The 10,265-nt window shown below is 49.4% G+C and overlaps 1 protein-coding gene and 1 non-coding gene across 3 annotated transcripts; one reads left to right on the top strand and one right to left on the bottom strand.

The window, feature by feature from the left end:
- Positions 1-7,082: 7,082 nt before the first annotated feature.
- On the bottom strand, positions 7,083-9,802 carry LOC127295926 (UDP-glucuronic acid decarboxylase 1). Of its 2 annotated transcripts, none has more exons than XM_071819273.1 (7): positions 9,135-9,802; positions 8,877-9,021; positions 8,639-8,718; positions 8,037-8,120; positions 7,876-7,950; positions 7,684-7,776; positions 7,083-7,607 (listed from the first exon to the last, which is right to left on the bottom strand). In XM_071819273.1, the coding sequence occupies exons 1-7, from the start codon at positions 9,723-9,725 to the stop codon at positions 7,416-7,418; spliced, it is 1,260 nt and encodes a 419-aa protein (XP_071675374.1). In that variant the 5' UTR covers positions 9,726-9,802; the 3' UTR covers positions 7,083-7,415. The 2 variants fall into 2 exon arrangements, with proteins under 2 accessions (XP_071675374.1, XP_071675373.1); XM_071819272.1 differs by having other exon boundaries at positions 8,877-9,024; positions 9,159-9,802.
- A 184-nt stretch (positions 9,803-9,986) lies between these two features.
- TRNAR-UCG (transfer RNA arginine (anticodon UCG)) lies at positions 9,987-10,060 on the top strand. Its single transcript has one exon. It is a non-coding gene; the product is annotated as a tRNA-Arg (tRNA).
- Positions 10,061-10,265: the final 205 nt, after the last annotated feature.

Below are 10,265 nucleotides of genomic sequence, written 5' to 3'. Positions count from 1 at the left end.
AAAGCCCCTCTTAATAGTGTGGCTATCTATCCTATAATCCGGTCTCCCATCAACCACCTCGAGACCGGTAAAAGGAAAACCTATCAAGGTCATACCTTTGCCTTGCGCATCCCGCTTGATCTTGATGATAACACTTCAAGCTCCATACAAGTCGGAATGCCACACTTGATCATCGTTGCTTCGTGAAGACTCACAAATGCTCCCCCATACACCATGACGGGAAAGCTCCATTGATGCACGTCTTCACATGTCCATTATCATCAAATGAACGGGAAGCTTCAAGCATGTGATCCACTTGAGATTCTTATCTTGAACTTGCCCGACTCAACCTTGTATCTTCTCATACTTTATCATACTATCTTGAGGTGTATAAAGAATTCTTCACTTGGAATCAAGCTCTCAAGATCTTGATCATCCATTGCTTATCACATAAGATAGAGTATGGCTAATATTGACTTCCACATAAGAACTCCATCTTCATTTCTTCTTCTTGATCATATCACATATATATCTTCAAATCGATGATCTTGATGCCAATACACAAGGTGTATCTTTATCTTCATGGCATCCATACTTGAATCCAACACATGGAATACAAGTAGTACTTATGGAATATTCATTCATATAAACTCAATGAAAACATTAGTCCATAAGGGTTGTCATTAATTACCAAAACCACACATAGGGGCAATGTACCCTTACAAAGGGGGCCGATGCAGCTAGCACCTCCGGCAACCGCCGGCGCAGAAGACACGGGCCAGGCCAAGCTCGTGGCGCCGCCAGCACCCGCAGACGCGGCCACCGTAGGACTTCACCGCCGCCGCCGCACCTCCAGGCCGTTGCAACAGCAGCTCGCACCGCCGCCGCATCTCCAGCTCGCACCACCGCCGCCAGCCCCCGAGACCCAGATGGGCAGCCACCCTCCAGGCCAGCTCATAGGGACGCGATGGGGCGCTAGGGCCCCGATGCCCCCTTCGTCGGCGCCGCCCGGCTTCGCCGGCGGCAGTCTCAGGGGGGCGAGGGGAGGGGCACAGAAGGGGGGTTGTGGTGGCGGCGGCTAGGGTTTCACCCCGCCCGTTCGCTTGGAGGGAGCGACAGGGGAGCGCTTCCTTGCGGTATTGTGAATGAGCTATGGAACACAAACCACATGATGCAAATAAGTGTCTCTGTTCTTATCTTAGTATAGCGAGATCATAAAGAAACAAAATTGATAAGGAGAGCATTCTAAGCAAAAGAAAAAAAGGCTCTACCGAGCGGCACGTTCGGTGAGCTAATTACAGAAAGAATGGCTCTATATTAAGGTTTTGACAAGAACATGAGCACATGATTCCCACTTCTGAGACAAAACCTATGTATTAATGAACTAAAGTCGAATAACAGTTATCATGTCACTAAAGGAAATGCCTGGAAGAAAAATCTTAGGTAAGTTATTTGTAGTCTGTACTCCTGTAGCCGAGCTTGTCAAGGCACCAAAAAAGCTCGATGAAGTATGAGGAAGGGGATTTCGTGCACACGAGTTTCAGTGAACCTGCCAGCTGAAGCTATGTGATTGGCTCGTTTTGGCGTTGGTTGCTGTGCCGGAAGGATTGTAGAGCAAATATAAACGGCTGGAAACACCAAATACGAGCTACTACGTATCGCGTACAGTAGGTACATGTGCACGGGTCCCCTTAAAAGTCAGCAGTGTGTCAGGGGAAACGGACATACTAGTAGTTCTCGTTTCACATACATTAATATGTTAGCTGGGTGGACAATGCTTCTTGCAGAGCATGTGTGCACCATTAAATTTAAACCGAAAAAAATAAAATGTTGGTTAAATAATAATTAGGAATAAAAATTGTATGTATAGTGCACCATTAAATTTAAACTGAAAAAAATAAAATGTTGGTTAAATAATAATTAGGAATAAAAATTGTATGTATAGTATATGTTTGTGGATTTTAAAACTAGCTACAAACTACAACTCTAACAGAACCGGTAAATACTTGCGGAACTGAATTTTCCAGTGAATTTACGGGTTCGGACTGAAAGCCACGTAAATCAGAGCCTGAACTCGCGGTCTGGCCCAAAAAAATTCTCAGGGGCCCGAGAAATTTAACGTGCCCCCTATATATACAGTTAAAACCCTACACCCCTTCGCCGCTTTCGCTGCTCCGCCGTCTTCCACCGCTCAACTCCGACGATGAATTAGTTCACATTCGCCGCTGATTTCGCGCATCCGTGACCTCCACCTCCACTGCATGGCTTGTTGCGGCAGCTCCGAGAGGGGAGGCGGTCGGATTGGCAGCGGAAACTCACCGCCGCACTCCTCGGTCTTCCGCTCGGAGGCAGAGCGGAAGCAGTGGATCCGCTCCGAGGATGCATGGAAGCGCAGCGCCTAGCGGTGGACCAACTGGGGGCTCATGCCTCCGGGAAGCTCGCCCGCTACGCCAATAGCGGTGAGGGCTCTTCCACCGAAGGTTTGTGTCGTCCCCTGTTGCCGCCCGTCGACGAGAGCAGCGACGGTAATAAGGAGGCCGCAGCGCCGCTCGGATTGTCCAGCGGAGACTACGTCCTCAAGGACAATGAGGAGGGGACGGCGATCCAGCAGGTCGCCGTCATATCCGAGGTGGAGGCGCACACGGTTCCGCCGCGAGGAGGAGGAGGCCGTCCGACAGGACGAGGCCTCGCAGTGGGAGGGCCGCGTCCACCGCGTGAAGCACGAGATCGTCTCCCTCGATGCCTAGTAGGCCACTTCCTCCTCCGTTGTCTTCCTCCTCGTCGTCGTCCGCTGCCCCGTCCTCCAACGCGCCGAATTTTGTTTATCTTTAGGTCGCGCGACGGAGGACTAGTAGATTAAGATCTTTATTTTGCCGTTCGTACATAAATTATGTATGTATGACTATAAATTTCATTGCCGAATTTGTATTACGATGACAAAATATTCCGTGAAATTTCAATTTTAAGTTTTTGGGTTCCCATTTGCTGGAAACTAGTTTTTCGGGAGACAAAAGTACACCTTTTCAGTTCAAGTTTTTTCGAGCTCTATTTGAGAGGTCTTAAATGTTTGCAGTGGATGTTTACCTTTAAAAACAATGGCGATTGAATTATTTCATATATTTGAAAATTAATAATCCCAAACTGGTGCGCTTAATTGTAGGAGATACATGAATGTTGTAGAGAACAATAATTACAAATTTGTAAATTTTGATTTGGTTCTCAAACATTCATTATTCAAGCATATGGAGTATATCTGTTGGACATGCTACACAAACAAGTGGAAAGGGACTGGAGCGAGCAAGTCGTGCGTTGGAATGAAATATCCTCGCTCGTTCCGTTTACTGTGCAATGGCACACCTAGTCTAGCAGAGCTAAAGGATATATGGACACGCTCCACATTGAAAATTGGAGACACAATACTACTGTGATGTCTCTATAAATGCAGAGTTGCAGGCCAGATGCTACCTCATTAAATGCAGAGAGCAGGGAATACATCATCGTTGCCTCTATATACGTGCATCTATACACTAGTGAAGCTGTATCCGTACTAGAAGGATATGAACAAATGAATGGCGAGATTGACTCATCGAATGGCTGATAGTAGCTACAACTGGCAGGTTCACTGGAGCTCATGTTCCATTAGCACTTTTCGGGTGAAGTATATAATACAGTTCCGAGTTCAGAAGCCCCAGCTCCTCATTTCTCATCCAAGATGCGTTTTTGGAAGTCTGAAACCATTCGTGGCAGGCCTTGCCTCAGTGAGACTTTTGGCTCCCAATGGAGAAGAGATTTAGCCTTTGAGATGTCAGGTTTTCTCATGCGTGGATCATCTACAGCCGAGCTTCACAAGCCACGAAAAATGCTATAGTATAATACAGTTTCGAGTTCAGAAACACCTTTTTCTCGTTTCTCATTCAAGTTGCCTTTTGGCAGACCGAAACAATATGTGGGAGGCCTTGCGCCAGTAAAACTTTAGACTCGCAATTAAGAAGAGGTTTGGTGTTTGAGATGTTAGGCATTCTCATTTGTTGATCATCTGCGGTGTTTGGTTTAAATTTAAGACTCACACTTGGGATAAAATAAATCTTGTATGAATCATTTTGTAACATAAAACCTCTCATGAACTGAATGAAGCCATATTTCAAAATCTCAGTCCTTCCTACATGACTGGAACTACAATGTGGAAAAGAACACATGGCCGGCCTCACCGGACGAAATGAGTCGTGCCGCTGGGCTGCCCCCGACGCAAACGGACAAGCTTGGCTTGGCGACCATTTCGGTGTCCGCGGACCAACGCAAACGGACGCAGCCGGTCGATTTTGACATTCGATTTGCGTCAGCCCGTTAAAGATGCCCTAAGACATAGTATTTCGTCTAGGCCCTACTATATTAATATATACTAGTACTAGCTAGGTTAAACATGATGCAGTCATGTAGGTGACCTGAGTAAAGATAGCTATGAGCCTATGATGTCCAATGGATACAGCACCCATAATTTTGAGGAAGTTCACTGAGAGATGTACTCTTTATATGAGCACTGTGGATGCTTGTACTGCCAAGATCATACCTGTTCTAGTCGCATAAATCCTCCTAATAGTAAGTTCTTGGAGTAGTAATAGTAGGGAAATTTTGACACCAGAATTGATCTTATATGAACTGGAATGTATGGATTGTCAAGAAAAACTCTTCGCCCTGCCCGCTCCCGCGAGCGGCGGGGCGAAACCCTAGTTTAGGCGCCGCCGGGGCCCTCCCCTCCTTCCCCTCTCCCTCGCCGCCGCCGGGAGCGCTGCCGGGCAAAGTCTCGGGGCGTGGGCGGCGGCGGGGCCTCTCTTCCCCCTCGTCCGGCGGTGGTGGCGCGGGCTGGTGCTGTCGGCGGGGCGCGGCGCGGCGTGGGGCGGGCGGCGTGGCTGATCCGCGGCGGCGTGGCGGCTGCGTGTGCTCGGCGTGCTCGCGGCGGTTGCCGGCGTCCTGTCGGCGACGGCTGCGGGGGACGCGTGCTGGCGCCCGATCTGGCGGGGTGACCAGATGCGCCCGGCGAGGGACCTGCGCGTCCTCAGCCTGGTTGGCGGCGCGTCAGGGACGGCGGATGGAGATCCTGGCCGGGGAGGGCCGCGCGCCCGGGTCATGGCAGGGGTCTTGGCCCCTTGGCCGTCACCCTCCCCCGCCCCAGATCCGATGGCGCAGACAGCCAAGGGGGCTCTCAGGCGTCGATCCGGAAAGGGAGCTTTTTTCGCGGTTTCGTCGTTCTTCGGCGATCTCACGGGGGTTCATCTTGGTTTCTTCAGCTCTTCGGTGCGCTCAGCAGGGTCTCCGGGGTGGCGGCCCTGGGCGGTGGGAGTCTTGCTGGTTGGCGGGCGAGCCAGAGACTCTGGGGCTGGCTGGGTTCCTCGGTCGTGTGGGCGACGAGGGTCTGGCGAGCTGCGCGGTGTGGTGGTGGTTTGGCTGATGCATCCGCGTTGGCCAACTCCTTGCGGGCGACGGAGCGCATTTGCCAGGGGAAACCCTTGCCCGTAAGGGCCTCAACGGCGGCGGCTACGGTCGTCGTCCCCTTCTTGAAGGCGTTGGTGCGGCGGCTCTCGGTCGTTCTGCGTGCTCCGGGTGAAAGCCCAAGATCTTCGATCGGACGGTAGCGGCGTTCATGCGTCGTTCTCTTCTTGAAGATGCCGCCTTGGAGCTCACGGCGTGCGGTTCTCCGATGTTGGTGTGGTGGAGCGGCGGTGCTGCGGCGTTGGTCCTCCGCCTGGCTAGCATGGGCAAGGCTGTCTTGGTGTTCGGCGCCCGCGGTTTTTCCTTTGTCTGGGTTATGCCTTGGTGCTTCAGCTGCGGTGAGTGGGTGGCGCTGATCTTGCGGTGGCGGTCTACAACAATGGAGTCGGTCTGATGGTGCGGTGTGTTTGTCGGTTCCCCGAGCTCTAGGGTGAGCTCCGGCACGACAACACAGCCCGTCCAGTGTTTGCCCTTCCTCGGAGTAGTCTAGCCTTAGCCGTTTCTTTGATCCCTGCACCCGGTTGTAGCTCTTTGTTAGCCCGGTTCTTGTGTGTGGGTGTAGTGTTACCATGTAAGCTGGGTTCAGCTCCTTGTATCCTCTTCGCCGTTGTTGGCGTTATTAATTTAACGTTGGGCCGTTTGGCCTTTTATCTAAAAAAAAATAATGTATGGATTGCGATGCATCAGGAATTCATCCGATTCAACCCAACGAAGAACCTGTTGAGGTACCCTGAAGGGACATGGGCCAGTAGTGTAGGAATTATAAAGTGTGGCTTGCAACATTTATACTACATTATTTATTCCCTGGAATTTCTGTGTTGAATATTACCATTGCATTTGAATATCGCTTGTTGTACTTAAATGGAATATGTTTAAGGAAGCCATTTACTGGTATACTGGAACACAGTATATTATTTATACTGGAATTATAGTATGTATAAAGCCCAGGCACAGTATTATCAGGAAAGCCAGGTTGTTCATATGTTGGCTATATGAATTGATTAAAGCCTGTGAATTTGAGTGTTTGTTTCAAATTCAACACGTGACTCACACACGTGTGCTTATGGGACATTGCAGATTAAGGCTCCTAGATGGGTAACGATGATCGTGGTTGGTTTGTTAGCCTGGAGTCTTTATTTAAACAGATATATCTGGAATACTTATCTGCGGAATTACGGTTTAAATAAAACCGGAATTAGCACTATATAAAGGTCCCTAACCCCTAGCCTCATATAGATCATTGTGAGCGGCACCACGGAAAAGGATCGAGGAATAGGGGTTAGACCGTTTTCGTGCTAAGATCCGACAAGTAGGAACCCGAGTTGTGGCCTTCGTTGTTGGCTCCATCACAAAGGTAGCAACAGCTGCAGCCACCAGGTTCAGTTGGTCCACTGAGCAGGAGCGGGGGATCACAGAGGCTAGCTTAGAGCAGTCGCCCCCATCACCGCCATGCAACCATGGATGAGAGCAAAGGAGGTTTCTTCCTCGTCGTGGTTTGGCTTTAGGCAGGAGCAGGTCAGAACACCCAAGGCAGCTGGCAGATATCTTTTGGCCGGGCTAAATTATGTAGCACACTGAGAGTTTTCGTGTTGCCAGCTTCCTTGCGGTATTGTGAATGAGCTATAAAACACAAACCACATGATGCAAATAAGTGTGTCTGTTCTGACCTTAGTATAACTAGCAAAATAGCATTCTAAGCAAAAGAAAAAAGGCTCTATATTAAGGTTTTGACAAGAACATGAGCACATGATTCCCACTTCCGAGACAAAACCTATGTATTAATGAAACTAAAATCGAATAACAGTTGTCATGTCACTAAAGGAAATGCCTGGAAGAAGAATCTTGGGTAAGTTATCTGTAGTCTGTACTCCTGTAGCCGAGCTTGTCAAGGCACCAAAAACGCTCCGTGAAGTATATAATACAGTTCCGAGTTCAGAAACCCCAGCTCCTCATTTCTCATCCAAGATGCGTTTCTGGAAGTCTGAAACCATTCGTGGCAGGCCTTGCCTCAGTGAGACTTTTGGCTCCCAATGGAGAAGAGATTTAGCCTTTGAGATGTCAGGTTTTCTCATGTGTGGATCATCTGCAGTGTTTGGTTTAAATTCAACACTCGCGCTAGGGTCAATTGTCTCTTTTACTACCTGCAGAAAATAGTGCAGAGGAGTTATTCCTGGCAGGCCGCAGGCAGAGGAGTTAGTTTTAGTATCAAGGTCAAACCTGAGCAAGCTCTAACATCGTAAACTCGCCTGGATTACCCAAGTTGAAAGGTCCGATATATTTGCTTTCCATCAGAGTTACCAATCCATCGACCTACAAATTCACAAGTGGTCAAAGATTCCAGATTTGAATGAATGCAGCATCAGTGCAGTTTTCATAAAGTAACAAAGCCGAAGTGAGCAAGTCAAGTACCAAATCTGAAACGTACTGAAAGCTTCTTGTTTGTTTTCCATCACCATAAACTGTCATTGGTTGTTTTCGCAAAGCCTGGAGATGAGGCATTATGAATATTAAGTAATGCTAACCTTCTATGGCAGGTAGTCCTCCTTTTGTAAAAATAAGTTAAAGCAAACCTGTGCAACAAAGTTGCTAACGACTCGGCCATCATCTAAACACATACGAGGGCCATACGTGTTGAATATGCGAGCAATTCTCACCTGAAGGAAACAATTGTATTGTCAAATTAGCTCTTCAAGAAATATAAAACAGCAATAAAACACAAACATATTAGCTCATAGGTAGAATCTTGTGAAACGTAATATCCCAGTTTGATTCAGTCTATACTTCAATATGCATCTCATACATAAGGTCCGGTTTTTTGGCAAAATGTGTCATTTTGGGGATATACGCATGGTACAATCCCCTTGCTCATGATTCCCAAGATGAAGTACATAGAAATACACATAAAGACAGCATGAAGCGCATATGAGCCCAATATTTGGCATTTCAGTACTCTTAGTCTTAGGTCCACTTACTCAAAAGGAATCAAAGGCGCAGGATACAAAATGATTAATGCCCAGTTCAATTGTAGTAAAATCCTAGCATTATTTCTTAATCATACACAATTAATACACGATGATGGGTCCGGTGCAATTAATTTCAGGCAGCATATAACGTTGTCAACGAGATAGTCTGTAGTTAGATTCAGACCCCTATTCGACAAGTGCAGCTTTACCTCAACGCCAGCACCGCGATGGTAATCCATGGTGAGAGTTTCTGCTGTTCTTTTTCCCTCATCATAACAACTCCGAACACCTGCACATCACCACGAAATGACAAATCACAATGCAGTGGAGTCGACGGACAAAAATGTGCAATAGTTGAAAGATACTTCTTGGCTTCTTGCATATAAAAAATGTCATCTCTTATATTCTGGAAAAAAATGCTATCTCCTCCAGATAAAATTAGCACACCTATTGGATTAACGTGGCCCCAGTAGCTCTCCTTCTGAGGATGCTCCAGAGGATCACCATAGACCTCGCTGGTACTGGTGAGCAAGAACCGGGCGCCGACCCTCTTCGCCAGCCCGAGCATGTTCAAGGTCCCCATCACATTCGTCTTGTGCATCATCATCATCAGTTAAGGAACCCACTCGAAAACAAAATGGTATTGAAGCAAACAAGTTCAAAATTCAGGTTGGCATTGGCAATGCAGGGCAGGGCAGAGCAAACTATATATAGGAAGAAAAAGGATATGATTGTCTTGATTGGGTTGAATTTGTAGTGGACGGGGGAGGCGGGGCAGGCGAGGTGGTAGATCTGGTCGACCTCGAGGAGGATGGGCTCGACGACGTCGTGGCGGATGAGCTCGAAGCGTGGGTTGGCGAGGTGGTGCGCGAGGTTGTCCTTGCGGCCCGTGAAGAAGTTGTCGACGACGATGACGCTGTCCCCGCGGGCCAGGAGCTTGTCGACGAGGTGGCTGCCGACGAAGCCGGCGCCGCCCGTGACCACGACTCGCAGGGGCTTCTTGCGGACGCCGACCGGGAGGCGCCGCGCCGCGTTGCTGTTGGCGGCGGCGGTGGAGAATACGCGGGGGTATCTGGTGACGGCGCCCTCGGCGGCGCGGGCGGAGGAGGCGGAGGAGAGGGAGCTGGGGTGCGGGGCGAGGGAGGGGTAGAGGAGGAAGAAGGAGGAGGCGAGGAGGAAGCCGAGGAGTACGAAGAGGAGGCGGTGCTCGCGGACGAGGTAGGAGGCGAGGGAGCGTGTGCGGTGGTGCGCGCGGTGCTGCTTGCTGAGGCTCGCCTGGCGGTGGAGCTGCTTCATTGTCGGCGGGCGGCGGTGGCGGCGGGCGGATCCGCTCGCCGGCCGAAGCGGAGTGGGGAGTAGCGAGAGTGAGGAAGAGGGGCGCGCGGGCTGAGGAGGCGGCACGTGTGATGTGGGGGCCCGCCAGACGGAGGACTGGTGGCTTGCTCCCCGCAGATGGCGCACGTGCGTGGAAATGTTCTTTGCCTCTTTGTTCGTTATCACTTTCGCAGACCTGTAAATACATGATCATTATGTAACCACGAAAAGAGAAAACATAGTGACCGCATAGCGCAGTGGATTAGCGCGTCTGACTTCGGATCAGAAGGTCGTGGGTTCGACTCCCACTGTGGTCGCTTTTTATTTTGTCTTTTTTTCTTGGCAAGCAGCATCGGTACCAATTTCTTTTGCTTTTGGTAAAGTTGAGGAGGTGCTCATGCCAACGTGTCGAACAAGAGCGCGCCCTAGGCAGACGCTTGGGTTCTGGGGCTACTGAAAACTGCAATGGATCTTCGTTAGGTGGGGAATAAGAAAAAGAATGTTCAGCCAAAAAGAATAAAC

The sequence above is a fragment of the Lolium perenne genome, chromosome 4 (genome assembly GCF_019359855.2).
Source record: "Lolium perenne isolate Kyuss_39 chromosome 4, Kyuss_2.0, whole genome shotgun sequence".
In the NCBI taxonomy this organism is placed as follows: Eukaryota; Viridiplantae; Streptophyta; class Magnoliopsida; order Poales; family Poaceae; genus Lolium; species Lolium perenne.
Note: the sequence above shows the minus strand (reverse complement) of the source record. Positions and strands in the feature narration are given on the sequence as shown.